Source organism: Silurus aristotelis (assembly GCF_946808225.1).
Source record: "Silurus aristotelis genome assembly, chromosome: 4".
Classification (NCBI taxonomy): Eukaryota; Metazoa; Chordata; class Actinopteri; order Siluriformes; family Siluridae; genus Silurus; species Silurus aristotelis.
In genome coordinates this window covers 26,339,663-26,357,096 of record NC_139577.1, presented here as the reverse complement: position 1 = coordinate 26,357,096, position 17,434 = coordinate 26,339,663, and the positions used below count along the sequence as shown (strand labels likewise).

At 38.4% G+C, this 17,434-nt stretch overlaps 1 protein-coding gene and 2 long non-coding RNA genes across 3 annotated transcripts in view; 2 read left to right on the top strand and 1 right to left on the bottom strand.

The window, feature by feature from the left end:
• LOC310724490 overlaps positions 1-5,787 on the top strand; it is a 67,975-nt gene extending 62,188 nt beyond the window's left edge. The window contains exon 2 of the long non-coding RNA XR_014533076.1: positions 5,423-5,787. This is a non-coding gene — a long non-coding RNA (uncharacterized lncRNA). The remainder of the gene's footprint in view (positions 1-5,422) is intronic.
• Positions 5,788-8,275: 2,488 nt separating this feature from the next.
• Positions 8,276-15,904, top strand: slc43a3a (solute carrier family 43 member 3a). The gene is made up of 14 exons (XM_083538556.1): positions 8,276-8,597; positions 9,313-9,457; positions 9,690-9,958; positions 10,238-10,367; positions 11,646-11,692; positions 11,786-11,862; positions 12,913-13,005; positions 13,152-13,291; positions 13,377-13,534; positions 13,692-13,835; positions 13,991-14,098; positions 14,184-14,370; positions 14,789-14,909; positions 15,244-15,904. Exons 3-14 carry the CDS (start codon positions 9,763-9,765, stop codon positions 15,388-15,390), a joined length of 1,548 nt encoding a protein of 515 aa, XP_083394682.1. The 5' UTR covers positions 8,276-8,597; positions 9,313-9,457; positions 9,690-9,762; the 3' UTR covers positions 15,391-15,904.
• Positions 8,663-10,312, bottom strand: LOC310724489. The gene is made up of 2 exons (XR_014533075.1): positions 10,217-10,312; positions 8,663-9,147 (listed from the first exon to the last, which is right to left on the bottom strand). It is a non-coding gene; the product is annotated as an uncharacterized lncRNA (long non-coding RNA).
• Positions 15,905-17,434: the final 1,530 nt, after the last annotated feature.

The following is a 17,434-nucleotide window of genomic DNA, read 5'->3' as shown; positions in this document are numbered from 1 at the left end:
GGCAGAAACGGCGGTCACACACTTCCTGTTTAGTTTCGTCACACGGAACTCAAAAAGTTGTTCATGTGATAAGACGCCATCTTGCGACTGAAATCGGACATCAAGCAGCGATTTCTTAAACGTCAACGTGTGTGTGTGTGTGTGTGTGTGTGTGTGTTTAAATAACAATGCGTACAAGAAACTGCCACACCTCACACACAGTCATAGAAACTACTAAGTACTCTCTCTAAAATAGTGATTTTATTGTAACTATATTATATTATACAGAGTGATTATTAAATGAATTGACACAAATGACTGGATTTAATAAATATCTTATTCTTTCTTTCTCCTCTTCATCCTCTTGTTGTTGTGGTGATAGTGGTGGTGGTGAAGTAAAGCAGTGTGTAGGCTTTTATTGTTATTCCAACCATATGCAGTACAATATACAGTAAAAGGAAACAAAGTTGCAGAAGGACCAAGATGCTACATAACATAAGACAACATACATTAACACAAAACACAACACCCCCAAAACTATCTGAGGCATGAAATAAAGTGCACCCCATACATAGGACATAGTCCACCTGTGTGCACCTTCCTCCACTCTTATACGTCACCCTATGATCCTCCTTCTTTTTAAAATGTGTCCATTTTCATCCTTTCAGCAAAATCAACCACCATTTGCCCTTCCACATTCATCTCCTTAAGGACATACCTACCTATAACCTCCTCATCACCTCTGTTCCCTTCACCTACATGGCCATTAAAGTCTGCCCCAATCACCAATCGTTCATTCCAAGATACACTTTCCACCACTTCACCACTCTTTCCACTTGGTCTTCTGAACACACCATATCTACCTTTCTCCTCTCCATCATATCAGCTAATTCTCTTCCTTTACCAGTCATAGTACCCACATTTAAAGTGCCCACTCTAACCTCCTCTCTTCTACACTTCTCCTTTCCCTGCGGTCTCTGTAGATGTCTTTCTCCTTCTCCTTCTTCGGCAAACAGTAGCTCAATTTCCTCCAGTACCCTGTTTGCTAACGACACCTGTGGTGGTCGTTGGTAACCCGGGCCTCGACCGATCCGGTATGAATTTCTGATTAGTGATCCGCATATTTGATTTGGCACATGTTTTACGCTGGATGCCCTTCCTAACGCAACCCTCCCCATTTATCCGGGCTTGGGACCGGCACTAAGAGTGCACTGGCTTGTGCCACCCTAATGGTTGGGTTAAACCTTTCATTCTCATTTTCTCCATTCATCAGCTGCTCAAAATACTTCTTCCACCTTCTCAACACACTCTCCTCGCTAGTCAACACATTTCCATCCCCATTCCAGCTCGGTCCCTCTGCCTGGCCAATCAGTATAAATCCTACCGGCCAGTACAGATATGTAAATGGATTTGTCCATATTATAATACATAATTTACATGTAAACATTGAATTGATCAGATCACAGATCGCTTAGTATTGGAAATGGAGTGTCATTATGTAGATTGTGTGCATGATCACCCTGTGTCTGTGTGGGTTTTCTCTAAGTTCTCTAGTTTTTTCCTGACCCCCAAAACATGCTATGGATACATAAAGTTTACATAAAGTTGCCCATTTGTGTGACAATCGCATGTTGTTTTGCAGTTGACTGGCATCCCATGTAGGTCCGGTGTTATCTAGGTCAGGCCCCAGGAACACTGCAACTCTGACCAGATAAAGCATTGCTGAAGATGAATGTGCATCATGTTGTTTTTGTTGTTATTGTTGTTCCGCTTCTGTATTTTTATTATTATTAGTAATAGTAGAAGTATTGTTGTTAGTCTTAGTAGTATTGTGGTAAAAAATCTCATCAGCTAAGATTTTAGACTACTGATTAAAGGGTAGTAGCTTTAGTAGTAGTAGTAGTAGTATTTGTAATAGTATTTGTAGTAGTAGTAGTAGTAGTATTTGTAGTAGTAGTAGTAGTAGTACTATTTGTAGTAGTAGTAGTAGTAGTGGTAATAGTAGTATTTGTAGTAGTAGTATTTGTAGTAGTATTTGTAGTTGTAGTAGTAGTAGTATTTGTAGTAGTAGTAGTGGTAGTAGTAGTAGTATTTGTAGTAGTAGTAGTAGTAGTAGTAGTAGTAGTAGTAGTAGTAGTATTTGTAGTTGTAGTAGTAGTAGTATTTGTAGTAGTAGTAGTGGTAGTAGTAGTATTTGTAGTAGTAGTAGTAGTAGTAGTATTTGTAGTAGTAGTAGTAGTAGTAGTATTTGTAGTAGTAGTAGTAGTAGTAGTAGTAGTAGTAGTATTTGTAGTAGTAGTAGTGGTAGTAGTAGTATTTGTAGTAGTAGTAGTATTTGTAGTAGTGGTAGTAGTAGTATTTGTAGTAGTAGTAGTAGTAGTAGTAGTAGTATTTGTAGTAGTAGTATTTGTAGTAGTAGTAGTAGTAGTATTTGTAGTAGTAGTAGTAAAGTCAAGTAACCCAGCCATTAGGGGGGCACAAGCCAGTGCACTTTTAGTGCCGGTCCCAAGCCCGGGTAAATGGGGAGGGTTGTGTTAGGAAGGGCATCCAGCGTAAAACATGTGCCAAATCAAATATGCGGATCACAAATGAGAATTTCATACCGGATCGGTCGAGGCCCGGGTTAACAACGACCGCCACAGGTATCGTTAGCCGACAGGGTACCGGTGGAAATTGGGCTACTGTTGGCCGAAGGAGGAGAAGGAGAGGAGGAAGACGTCTACAGAGACGGCAGGAAAAGGAGCAGTGTAGGAGAGTAGAGGTTCGGGTTGGTACTTTAAATGTTGGTACTATGACGGGTAAATTGAGAGAGGTAGCTGATATGATGGAGAGGAAAAAGGTGGATATGCTGTGTGTTCAGGAGACCAAGTGGAAAGGGAGTAAGGCAAGGAACATTGGAGGTGGGTTTAAACTGTTTTATCATGGTGTGGATGGGAAGAGAAATGGTGTAGGGGTGATTCTGAAGGAAGAGTACAGTAAGAGTGTAGTGGAGGTGAAGAGAGTTTCTGATAGGGTGATGATCATGAAGGTGGAAGTTGAAGGGATGATGATAAATGTCATCAGTGCCTATGCTCCACAAGTTGGCTGTGAGATGGAGGAGAAGGAAAGATTCTGGAGTGAATTAGATGAAGTGGTAGATGGTGTACCTAGGAAAGAACGATTGGTGATTGGGGCAGACTTTAATGGGCATGTAGGTGAAGGGAACAGAGGTGATGAGGAGGTGATGGGTAGGTATGGTTTTAAGGAGAGGAATGTGGAAGGGCAGATGGTGGTAGATTTTGCTAAAAGGATGGAAATGGCAGTGGTGAACACGTATTTTAAGAAGAAGGAGGACCATGGGGTGACGTATAAGAGTGGAGGAAGGTGCACACAGGTGGATTATGTTCTGTGTAGGAGATGCAACCTGAAGGAGATTGAAAACTGTAAGGTGTTGGCGGGGGACAGTGTAGCTAGACAGCATCGGATGGTGGTCTGTAGGATGGTTTTGGAGGCGAAGAAGAAGAGGCGGAATGTAAGGATTGAAAGAAGAATAAGATGGTGGAAACTGAAGGAGGAAGAGTGTAGTGTGAGGTACAGGGAAGAGGTCAGACAGGGGCTTGGTGGTGGTGAAGAGGTGCCGGATGATTGGGCAACTACTGCAGGAGTGATGAGGGAGGCAGCTAGAAAAGTACTTGGTGTGACATCTGGAAATAGAAAGCAAGACAAGGAGACGTGGTGTTGGAATGAGGAAGTGCAGGAAAGCATTAGGGGAAAGAGGTTGGCAAAACAGAAGTGGGATCGACAGAGTGATGAGTATAGTAGGCAGGAGTACAAGGAGATGTGGCAGCAGGTAAAAAGGGATGTGGCAAAAGCCAAGGAAAAGGCATATGAGGAGCTGTATAAGAGGTTGGACACTAAGGAAGGAGAAAAGGATTTATACCGATTGGCCAGGCAGAGGGACCGAGCTGGGAAGGATGTACTGCAAGTTAGAGCAATAAAGGATGGAGGGGGAAATGTGTTGACTAGTGAGGAGAGTGTGTTGAGAGGATGGAGGGAGTATTTTGAGCAGCTGATGAATGAGGAAAATCAGAGAGAGAGAAGGTTGGAGGATGTAGAGTTGGTGAAGCAGGATGTAGATAGGATTAGTAAGGAGGAAGTGAGAGCAGCGATTAAGAGGATGAAGAATGGAAAGTCGGTTGGACCAGATGACATACCGGTAGAAGCGTGGAGATGTTTAGGAGAGATGGCAGTGGAGTTTTTAACCAGATTGTTTAACAGGATTCTGGAAGGGGAGAGGATGCCTGAGGAATGGAGAAGGAGTGTGCTGGTACCGATCTTTAAGCATAAGGGAGATGTGCAGACCTGCAGTAACTACAGGGGAATTAAGTTGATCAGTCACACCATGAAGTTATGGGAAAGAGTAGTGGAAGCCAGGCTGAGAGAAGAGGTGACCATCTGTGAGCAACAGTATGGTTTCATGCCCAGGAAGAGCACCACAGATGCCTTATTTGCTTTGAGGATGTTGATGGAGAAGTATAGAGAAGGACAGAAGGAATTGCATTGTGTATTTGTGGATTTAGAGAAAGCATACGACAGGGTGCCGAGAGAGGAGTTGTGGTATTGTATGAGGAAGTCAGGTGTGTCAGAGAAGTATGTGAGGGTGGTGCAGGACATGTATGAGGACAGTGTGACGGCAGTGAAGTTGGCAGTAGGTACGACAGACTGGTTCAGGGTGAAGGTTGGACTGCATCAAGGATCAGCCCTGAGCCCTTTCCTGTTTGCAGTGGTGATGGACAGGTTGACGGACGAGGTCAGACAGGAGTCTCCCTGGACTATGATGTTTGCAGATGATATTGTGATTTGTGGTGAGAGTAGAGAGCAGGTTGAGAAGAGCCTGGAGAGGTGGAGATATGCGCTGGAGAGACGGGGAATGAAAGTCAGTAGGAGTAAGACAGAGTACATGTGTGTGAATAAGAGGGAGGGCAGTGGAGTGATGCGGTTGCAGGGAGAAGAGCTGGAGAAGGTGGAGGAGTTCAGGTACCTGGGGTCAACAGTGCAAAGTAATGGAGAGTGTGTTCGAGAAGTAAAGAAAAGAGTCCAGGCAGGGTGGAGTGGGTGGAGAAGAGTGACAGGAGTGATTTGTAATAGTAGGGTATCTGCAAGAATGAAAGGGAAAGTTTATAGGACTGTGGTGAGACCTGCGATGTTGTATGGATTAGAGACAGTGGCATTGAGTAAAAGACAGGAGGTGGAGCTGGAGGTAGCAGAGCTGAAGATGTTAAGGTTTTCGTTGGGAGTGACGAGGATGGACAAGATTAGAAATGAGTTTATTAAAGGGACAGCGCATGTAGGATGTTTTGGTGACAAGGTGAGGGAGGCGAGATTGAGATGGTTTGGACATGTGCAGAGAAGGGACATAAATTATATTGGTAGAAAAATGCTGAAGATGGAGCCACCAGGTAAGAGGAAAAGAGGAAGGCCAAGGAGGAGGTTCATGGATGTGGTGAGGGAAGACATGCAGGTAGTTGGTGTGAAAGAGGCAGATGTAGAGGACAGGGTGGTATGGAGACGGATGATCCGCTGTGGCGACCCCTAATGGGAGCAGCCGAAAGAAGAAGAAGAAGAAGAAGAAGAAGAAGTAGTAGGGTCAAGTCAAGTTAATTTCTATAGCGCTTTTCACAATGGACATTGTCTCAAAGCAGCTTTACAGAATTGAACAGTTAATGTACTACTAGTAGTACTAGTAGAGTGATTTTTAAGAAAAAATATTAGCAGTTAAGATTTTTGTAAGGAAGTCAGACTACTGATTTAGAGGGTAATAGTAGTTAAAATATAATCGCAGCAGTTAAAGTTTTAGGTCACCGACTAAAAAGCTGACTATTAAAATCCCAGTACAGCTACTCCTGGATTGTTCTCCGATATGGTGACCTGGTGATCTGGTCATTTCCTTCAAAGTTGTATATTTTTCTCTTAATTTATAATGTGTAAATAATAACAACCAACATATATAATAAAACGGCAGCTGAATGCATACATGCTGAATAAATGCAGTTTCAGATTAAGCCAAATGTCCATGGATTACAGGATGTTCAAATTTCCAAGGTTTAGTTCTATATAATAGCTATTAAATTTTTTAATTTGATTATTTAGACGGCCTTTCATGGAAATATGTTCAACTATTTTTTGAAACACAATGCAGAGATAAAAGTAAATCTATATATATAAAGTTTAAATACCACTGACTGACTCACTCACTCATCACGAAATCTCAAAAACCACTGAACGGATTGCAATGAAATTTGGAACATACCTTCCTCTTGGGTCTTAGGTGCTCACTAAGAAAGTGTTTTGAAAAATTCGGCCTGGATCGCGGCTAACTCGCGATATATATAAAGCTCAAATACCACTGACTGACTCACTCGCTCATCACGAAATCTCAAAAACCACTGAACGGATTGCAATGAAATTTGGAACATACCTTCCTCTTGGGTCTTAGGTGCTCACTAAGAAAGGGTTTTGAAAAATTCGGCCTGGATCGCGGCTAACTCGCGAAAAACGCGATTTCTCACGCATTGTAAATTCTTCGAAATAACATTACGGATCCTCATGAAACTTACTACATTGTTTCTTATTACATGTTGGATGCACGATAAAAATTATTTTCAAAGTAGTTTGCCCTGTATCGGTACTACAAAGGGGTAGTACGTTATTTGTTGACGTTACGTTCCGATCTCTGATCATCCAGGTCTGCTCAGTGCTTACTGCTTATTGCCATATTGCTTAGCGTTCTGCCTTCCGTAGCGAAGCACGGGTACTTTCAGCTAGTAAATGAATAAATAAATAAAAGGAGATTACCAGTGGAAGGTTGCATGAACAAGTGATGAGATCCATTTTCCTGGTGTGCATTTAAATGTTACAGCTCTGATATACAAGAGGCTGCTACAGAAATCTGGTTTCTAATTCTTTCACAAAAGCATGCATTATCTTAAGTTCAGGTCACTAAGTTATTTTTTTCTAGTTCATTGACGTAGTTTTGATCGTCAGAGTGCAGGGTAAAGTTAGGTCAGGGCATCTTCCTTTTTAGTGATAAAAGCCTCTGTCTTATCCTTGTCTAACTACATAAAATGATTGCACATTCACAAGTCTATTCGAATGGAAACATACACTTTTTGGTGGTGCTTAACAGCAAGAATACCCAGCATTACACTGCTTTTCTGACTATATAAATAGGATTTTAACAAATGTCAAACTTTTCCAGAACATCTAAGTGTGATTTGTAGCTAGTTGAGTATAATAATAAAGAACAGGCAGAGGTATTAGATGTTATGGATTACTCTTTTTTTACTTTTGATTACTCAATCATTCATGAAACATTACAAAACCATTAGTCATTACAGGCAATAAGAAACAGATTCAGAATATTAAATGTTTCAGAGAGTTGAAGCCCAATTATTTAAGATACTTATATTAAGTGTAAACAGAACAGAGCTTCATTATTCCATAGTGTGTAGTAATGCCCAGCGATCCTGGGCTTGTATTCATAAATAGTGTTTTTTCCATACTTTTATTCTTGTGATATCTTTTTCAGATAATAGCAAATCTAATGAAAAAAATCTGATCTCTCCTTGGAGCCAAGAAGATAATAGTTCAGTACTGGAAAAAATAAGAAAATCCTGCTGTATCACAGAGGTTAAGGAAATTATGCCGTTTGCTGCAAAAAAAAATGCGAATGTTGAGAATGGTGAATTAATGATCCCATCCTGTTATTGGGTACATATTGTGAGAAGCTTCATGTTTCATGCAGAACACTATAAAAATATAAACCCGACTAGACTGTATGAACATCATGTAAACTTTCCACCGCTGTAAAAAAAATAAAATAAATATAATAATAATATTTAAAAAAAATCTCATTTAGTAAAGAAAGTTCTAAGGGGGGAAAAAAGCTCTTTCTGGTTGCACAGAAGATCTACTGCAGTCCCTGTGGTGTGATTGTCCTTGAGTTCAGATTGCTGGGTATCTGGCAGCTAACAAATAAACTTGATTTATAACATTGTGTTCCAAGAGAGTATTTTCCCCCCAATATATAATTAGTACAAGAATAACCAGTCTGTGAGCATGACTGTAGATATCATATTTAGATTGATGTGCAGTGTAGAGATCATGGGGGGTGGTGGTCATGGGGGGTGTGGGGGGGTGGTTAAAACCAGTGACCCAGAAAACTTGTTTGTTGTTCTTGTTCATCTTATTGTAATTGTAATTTGACAAGCTTACAATTGTCCTGTCCCTCCTTTTTCAGACAAATGAACAAGCACTGAAACATGTTCTGACTTCAAATGCTGACTGTGCACGACATCATGAATCACGAACCAAATTAGCGAGTCGATTCTTTTCTTTAACACGATTGTATGTGATTGCTGGGTTATTTGATGTATTACTATTAATCCTAACTACCAACTCGAAATATTGCAATATGTTAATGTACACATAGAGTTTGACCACGACAACCTGAGCTCGACTGGTTGAGAATCGATTCCTGTGAACCACGCGGATGAGTCGGTCACAATTAAGCGACTCATTCGGCAATGATTAGAGGGCTTGGGGGAAGCCTTGCACCGGGGATTTAACGGATAACGACGGTAAGCTTTTCTGTTGCTTGTGACAAATTTGTACAGTAGTGTGTGTGTGTGTGTGTGTGTGTGTGTGTGTGTGTGTGTGTGTGTGTGTGTTAGTGTGTGTGTGTGTGTGTGTGTGTGTGTGTGTGTGTGTGTGTGTGTGTGTGTGTATGAACATGAAACAGTAAGAAACGCTGCAGCAGTGTAACACCACCCTCTCTGCCATATTTAAGACCGTTAGAGGAGGAAGTGATGGTTAATTAATATTAATGTAAAATTACTAATTAATCCCTCAAACACTCCACTTACGCCTTCCTTTTCATGTTATTAACTGAACATTCTAATAGATAACAGGTACATTTGTTTATCAGTTGATCAGGATGATTACAGTAACATACACAGTAATTTAGACTGGACATGTGAGCAGCAGGTGTAGAGACAAACAACAAACTCACTCCAAAGCCTTGCAAGAACTGCCTTCCACTAAGAGCCATGGTGGATCCAGTATATATATCCTGAAAAATACTGGGCAGGAGTACACCCTGGATGGGATTCCATATCATTTTCCCATATACTGTAATTTTGCACACACACACACACACACACACACACACACACACACACACACACACACACACACACACACTGATCATTTGGAATGCATGGAAACTAGTCAGTGCAGATCATATATTAGTTTCTATAATTTCTGTATACTTATGATTGTTTTTATATTTAACAGAAATGAGAAAGAAGGTACAATTCACATGTGATGATATTTTGAGTAACTTATTAACCACTGGAAAGAGGAACATGGCCAGTTAAAAGTTGCAACCGAAGCTGTTGGAAAAAGACTGCTTGATTTTACTGAAATACTGAAAGTTCAGGCAAGTGTTGTCACAATTTTATGTTACCGACATTGAGGTAGAATTTGCATTTAGTCCCTCATCTTTGCTTGTGCTCTTTTTTTAAGCACAAAGGAGCCGAATCTTAAAATACTGTTCAGACGTCCTGTTCAAAAACGCGCTCTGTTTTTATCTCGGTTCTCCATGCTGCATTTCTCCCTGATTACTCGGCTCTCTCTGTAATATCACACTGAATCATCTGGCGAAACACCAGCGGTGATGACAACAAATAAGTGAAAAGTTCACGGCAGGTTATAAAGTATTTCTGAAGACAGCAGTAGTGTTGCATGATGCTGCGATGTGATGGGGAATCGAAAGCAAGGGTTCGATACAAACTGACCCTTGTTACAGGACTGTTGGAGTGCCTGTGCTTTGCTGGGGTTGTGTTTGGATGGGCTTCTCTTGTATTCGTTCTGAAGACAGACGGATACTTTAGTGATCTGTGTGTCAATGTGACTGGAGCAAATGGCACAACAGATAAAGGTGAGAATGAAGAAGACATGTCTGGTATTTTCAAGCATAGCTTGCAATACTATATATTGGTCTTGGTCTTGTTATCAGAAAATGTAGATGGACATTTTAAAGTTGTTTAATACTCATAAACTCAAGGCTACAAATAGATTATAGAAATCGACCACTGTGTAAATATTCTATCATGTTGATAAAACCTTATGTGTAAAATGTTATGTAGTTGGCATTAATGTTTACTCTGTAATTCTCTTTTATTTTTCAATTACTTACGCATGCCGTTACTCCCTGTAGATTGCAGTGCTCAGGATGAGCAGTTGTCTCTTATCTTTACTGTTGCTTCTTTCATGAACAACATTCTTACTTTCCCCAACGGCTTCCTTTTTGATCTGTATGGAACACTGACTACACGGCTTCTGGGAATGTGAGTTCATCCACCAGTGTCAAAAAAAATTACTGAGAAATACTTATGTAGATGAGTCAGTATTTATTGTTACATTTTATAGCAAGTGCAAACTTCACAGAAAGAGAGAAAGAGAAACTATGTAATGATCACGTAAGCAGGGGCAGAGCAAGTGCTGGTTTTCAAATACAAACGAAACAAAACATGTAGTGACTAAGCACCGGATTACCAATAAAGATTCATTGAGGTTACGTGGCTGATGGGAAGTGTAGCCCACTGTTTATTTCAACATAATCCTGGCAATAATTCATACTTTGCTCTCTGGGTGAAAAGATGATCTTGCTTGGATTTTCAATTAGTCAACTTCTTGTAGCACGTTCAGTAATAATGTCATGTGATGCATATAGAGCTAACAACTGCTTTAAGTGTATCACTTAAATCTACCGATATCATTCGAATAACCCATTAGTAAATAAATGAGACGTAATATAAATGTGAATGAAATCTGCTGCAAGTCATTTTAAATTACATTTCAGCTAAATTGGCTTTAAACTTTTATTTACTCTTTTAAAGTAACTGCTTCATTCTTTTTTGGATATGGAGCTGATCCCAGCAGATTTCACAAGGTGGAAATACATCCTGGATTGCATGCCTGTCTTTTATAGGGCTCACTCCACCTACTAGCAGCCTTTGTGGGGATGTCGGAGTACAGACATACAAAAGGATCAAACAGAAAGTCCACTTATCTATATTAACCAATTAATAACCTAGCGCACTACTGCATGAATATGGTCCTCTCTGCCTATCAATGAAAAGGGTGGGATATAACTGGAAGGTGGAGATGGGAGCATATCACAACTGGGATTCTACCACAACATAGCTACTATAATAATTATAAGCTATAAATCTAGGTAGGTTTTGGTATATATATATTTTTAAACCTTACACTGCAGGCGTTGTAGCTGTGAATGATAAATCCTTGAATGTAGCTGTTAGAAGTGCTGCTGTGTCTACAAACCAAGCAGTTGTATAACTATACCAGTTCCTGGATGTGAGGTTCATTGTGCAACTGATTATGGAGAATAAAAACATGCAGTCAAACTGGAACTTTTTGAATGATTATTCAAGGTGTAGTGTATTTAAAGAAATCAACAGTACGGGACTGCGCAAATGTGGTGACGGTTTTCTGTGGTGAAATTTGTCTGGGTAGAGGTCATTAAAATTAGCATAAGCACCCAAAATATTACCTCAATACAGTAAATATGTAACAGACTAATAATAAGAAAATTCCCCACACAGCTGTTTCTATACAACAGGGACGTTGCTGGTGGCATTTTCAAGTAAAGGTAAGAAAACCAAAACAGGATAGCAAAATCGTTATACCAATACGACTGTCTAGGATGAAAAATAATTTCACTATATATTTTTTTTCTTTCCAGCTCTCTCCCTCTTGCTCTTCCCAGCCCTTTCATTCATTTCTGTGGGGGGCATTTTGCTACTTCTCACAAACATTCAGGTATGAATGTATGTAACAGTGAACATGTCAGAACAGTTGTATTAAAAGTGTAGTTTGATTGGCATAGTGAAATTCAGGTTCATCAAGATATTTTAAGTTGTATCTTTAGTTCTGCTCTACTGCTACCCACCTAATGCAGCTAACGTAAGGGAGGTTTTTGCATTGTGCAACTTCTAGAAAAATGTCACTATTTAAATCGCAGTTAGCAAGACCCATTTAGCAGAACAAATCTATGGAGATTTATGTTTTCACTACATGTAAATGAATCAAATTATTCTGTTTTTGTTTTAGCAACCAAAAACAAGCTAGCTTACAACTTTAGGTAACACCTCCTGTGAGTGATATAGGAAAAGTTTGATGTTGAGATGTTCTTTGGTTCTTTTTTATGAATGTCAATGGTTTTGGAAAGCATACTTTCAATGTAGTTAGGGGCAAATGTGCAATAATTAATGAATAATTAATGGATGAATGGAGATTGCAAAATGCTAACTGTTAAAAGATTATCTTACTAATTAGCAGCATTAGTGCAACGGCTCAAGAGCAAAACTAAGAGGCAAGATTTGGACATCAGATCTTACTTAGTCAATGGACTACATTTAATGGTGTGGGATATCTTGACTAAACTCTCAATGTAATGAAGGAATTTAAATCATGGGCCATGCTATAATAGGAAATTAATCAACATAGCAGAAGGCTGAATTATTTTTTCATTCTTATACTGTAGCACAAAAACATTTAAAAATGTAAAATTTAAAATGTAAAATTAAAAAATTTTTTTGTTTGTTAGTTGTGTTTAATTATGTGGAACATCCTCAGAACAAGTTAGTTCCTGTTCTGACTTATAGTAGCTGTAGAATGTTTCTGCTTCACCTCTTATGAAGACATTCCTGTGGTAGAAAAAAATCTCACAAAGGCTTAATCTATGAGCACTGTTTATTCGGTTTTGATTGCGTAAAGATTGTGCTGCTGTCAGCCTCATTCTATTCAACTTCATACTTTACACTGTGTTGGCTTATGTATAAAGAAGAAACTTTATATTCACCTCACCAGGTGGGAAACCTTTTTGGCACTCATCGCTCAACTATCATTACTCTTTATAATGGTGCTTTTGACTCCTCATCTGCAATTTTCCTCATCATCAAAGTAAGTAAAAGACCTATTGCAAAACACTTTTCAGATCAACTTCAATAAAAATAATAATCAGCTACTCATTGCTTTGCATTTTTTTTTGTTTTTTGTTTTGACCGTTTGTCGTATTCACATTGACATTTACTTTTCCCTTCACTAAGGTCCTGTATGAGAAAGGGATTTCTCTTCAGACCTCTTTCCTCTTCCTGTCTGCCTGTGATATCATTCATCTACTGCGAACTCTCTTCCTTTTACCCAGATCACACATCCCTCATCCAATCCCAGAGAGCTACTCTTATGGGTAAAATCTATAACTCAAATCACCACAGGGTAATATTTAAAGCCATTATGCCTACTACCTGCTTTTGTGTTGGCTCATGGTACAGGTTAAGCTGTCATAAATCAAAGAGCTACAACATTGTAGAATTTGAGACCAAGCAAGAGCTGCAGTGTGCACCAGACAGAGCAGGACAAGAGGTACGCCGGGACAGTGAACCACTAAGGACAGATGACTCGCCTCAGACAGAGGTTATCTTAAGTAAAGGTATTGCTCACTTTTTAACTCCTTTTTGGGATAAGCTAACATTCTTGTTTTTTTAGAAAATGGAAGGCCCTTATCACTAGACATTTTTCTGAGACCACCTACTTACCACTGTTCCTTATCCTCATAAATCTCATTATTACACTCCCTCTTTCCTCAGATGGCAGCTTTAAGAGCTATGCTCTCTCTTGGTTCTTTCTGTGGCATCTGATATGGCTTTCAGTCATGCAGCTGCGTCATTATCTTTTCATTGGAACTCTGAACCCAATGCTAAACCGTCTGGCAAACCAAGACCCTGACACTGGTAAATAGCTGTAAAGCTACAAAACTATGTTGTTCTGAAGTGCTAGTGAATTCTCAACTCTGATTTGTCAGGAGGTGTCCGATTTCTATAATAGCAGCTATGACAGCTTGAAATCAAATTACAAGTTTACATAATTGCACTCATGCTCCCCACAGTGAGCCGATACACCAATGCATTTGCCTTCACTCAGCTGACTGGGATTCTTTGTGCTCCTTGGAACGGCTTGTTAATGGACAGATATAAGGGGAAAGCATTAAAGCCAGGTTAGAAACATTTTGTTCAAATGTATTATCCTCAGAAACAGGACAATAAAATATCTCTCATCCTCTTTTCAACCATGCTTTGAAGGAGAAACAGAAAGAGAAGTCGACTTGCGCTCGTCTGTCCTGTCCCTTTTCCTCACCTCTCTGCAGTGCCTTGTCTTCTCGGTGTGCACAATCATTCCTGTTCTTCCGCTGCAGTACGCCACCTTTATCCTGCAGGTCCTCAATCGATCCTTCTTGTATGGTGGGAATGCTGCTTTTATTAGCATTGCGTAAGTGAACCAGGGTGTTAATTAGTATACTGTGGTCTGTCTGAATACTTGATTTCTGGAATTCTGGTTGATTGATCAATGCAGTCTTATAAACAGCTGTAACATCATCATAACATACAGTTACAGTGTTATGCAGAGTAAAGTAGCTATTGTAAACATTTCCTTATTATCTTACCTAAATAAATTACTTTTATTAGCTATTTATCTTATTTTTGAATATAGGTATATTGATAAATGATGATAAAGATGACACAGTACAGACACACATAATTCAAACATATACAATCTCTCTCTGTCTCTCTGCCTCTACTCTTCACTAGAGGAGAGTATTACCCTTTATTATCCCTTATTTGGAAATGATTAATAGAGGGAATCTAGGTGAAATTTTAAATTGTGAATTACTTTTGCATTGTAACAGGTTTCCTGCCCAACACTTTGGAAAGCTCTATGGACTTGTGATGTCCCTCTCAGCTGTCGTTGCATTGCTGCAGTATCCTTGCCTAACCTTGGTTAAATCCTTCGACGGGGATCCCTTCTATGTAAGTATTATCGACTCATATTGTGACTAGGTTTGTCACATTATTTTTTTTAATGATATATTGTCGCATTAACAAAAATTATTTCAATAAATAATTGTGATAAACGAACTTCAATATTCTATTGATAGTCCTTTCAAGCTGACACCCTTGGGCTCCTGAACAAGGCCCACAAAACCATACCCATTAACTTGCTACGAAGCTTATGAAGCTGAAGTGGGTCAATACCCAGCATTATTGACTATGACTAGGTTATTTAATACACTGATACTACTTTTCTTTCGATTTTTACACAAACATTTACTCTCCTTCTGACTGTATTTCACTGTTCTTTCAGGTGAACATTGTTCTGACAATTCTAACACTCCTGGCTTTTGTCCATCCTCTAAATGTCTTCCTGCACTGCAGAAGGCTGGGCACACAAAGAGAAAACACACAGCGCATGCTGCATGCTGATTCTTCAAGAAAGGAATCTACAATATAGTACCAGAGAGTTCTCATTATAAAAATGGCTATTTGTACAAAATGACCATTGAAGGATTTTTTTCTATTTAGAACTCACTGCAGTTTACATTAAGCTGAATCATTATTTTTTTATTCCTGTATGAAATTAATACTTTGTATTAAACCATCACAGTATAGCATTTATTGAGCATGTTTACTTACACAGAACAAAAAATATATTTTTGACATGACTTGATTATTGACATGAAGGAATAACAAATAAACGCAAATGCACATGTATTACTAAGCATCTCTAGTAGCAACTACTAATACGCCAAAAGAAATGCATTGAATTTGGTGCTGTACCCATTCAAATATATTCACAATCATATACATATGGGTATAGGCACTGACTGCTGATATTCCTATACAAACCTTCTATATTGCATTGACAATGTAAACACGATGAAAGAGAAGGGAAATGGTATTTCAATTCCTCTGTATGGCTGCAAAAATGGTGGCATTGACAAATAAAATACCTTAAACTTTGAAAAGCAATTTTTGTTTATTTTTATAAATAAAAATGTTTTCAACTAACTATGTGCAAAATATTTACAGTTCCAAATCTGACATTTTATATTTTGCACATGGATATAATAAAAAAAAGCCCACAGAACAACTGATACAGAACTAGAGACTGAGATTTTAAAACCAGTTCTGGCAACAACAACAACAAAAAAATACAGCACACAGGCAAAAACCATATGATTGGATATTGACAACCTATAATATCCTGTAACAAATGGCTTGGACTGGAGTTGACAATTTTATAGTCATTTTTATAACAGGAACTGTTTTAACCAATATGATTGATTTTATTTTTCTATACTCTATAATACTGTTCATTTTATTTTATGACTTTGACTGAAGTGCATCTGTTTAAAAAAAACATTTTAAAACTGATTTTCAAGGTTTCAGAATGAAAGAAAAAATATTTTGAGCATTTTCCAAGCAAAACTAAACAGAATGAGTACAATGAATAGATTGGATTTAAATGTGGATGGTGCAGCAGAAATGTTATAGAACATTCTATAAATATAAGATAGATATGACTGAGTACATTAGAATAGAACAATACAATAGAATAGAATGTTGTGAAAAATTATTGATGCTATAATACTGCGTTGTATATTTCAGTAAAAAAAAGAGATACGCATCTCTTACCGCCACTTAACCGAAACACTGAACTATTAAACGGATTTAAGCACACCAGTCAATATATAAGGAAGAGACCACTGTAAGAACTGATAACACATTATTTAAAAATTATTATATGTAATTCTATTTAGTATTAGTCAAGTCAAGAGGCTTTTATTGTCATTTCTACTATACACAGTGGTACACAGTAAAAATGAGACAACGTTCCTCCAGAACCCTGGTGCTACACTAAACAACATAGAGCTACAACACAACACACAGCTACATAAAGTGCATCGAGTGCAACCTAATGCAAACAGTGCAGACGAAAAACAGTACAGACAGTCAGTGCAAACAGACAGACAGACAGACAACACAAGACAAAACACATAACCCAAGATATTGCCGACCAGTAAACCTACTGTATACTCTAAACATACAGTACTGTGCAAAGAGTACATTAGCTAAGTATTAGTTTTTAGTATTATGTTATTATTATATAGTAAAAAATGTTTTTGTTTACATTCATTTTAATATACATTGTATTGGTTTATATCAAATTAAAAACCTTAAATCAAAGGTTGTAATGATTTGTTGCCTTTTAAAATAATTTATTGATTTTCTTTCTCCCAAAATGTGTATTTATTTGTTTGGAACATTCAACTAATTCTCCAACACACCTCTTTACTTTTTAGTTTACTTACCCAACTCGGTCATGCATTCTCAATAGATGCTTTTACATCTTTTTTTTGTTTGTGCTTTTTTTTTAATTACTTGAGTTTTGTCTTTATTACTTGATTACTATGGTTGTTGACCGTAGTGCTATCTGCTGGCTACAACTGAGCTAGGGAATACATCCACCTGCCAGATTCATGACCTTTATAATT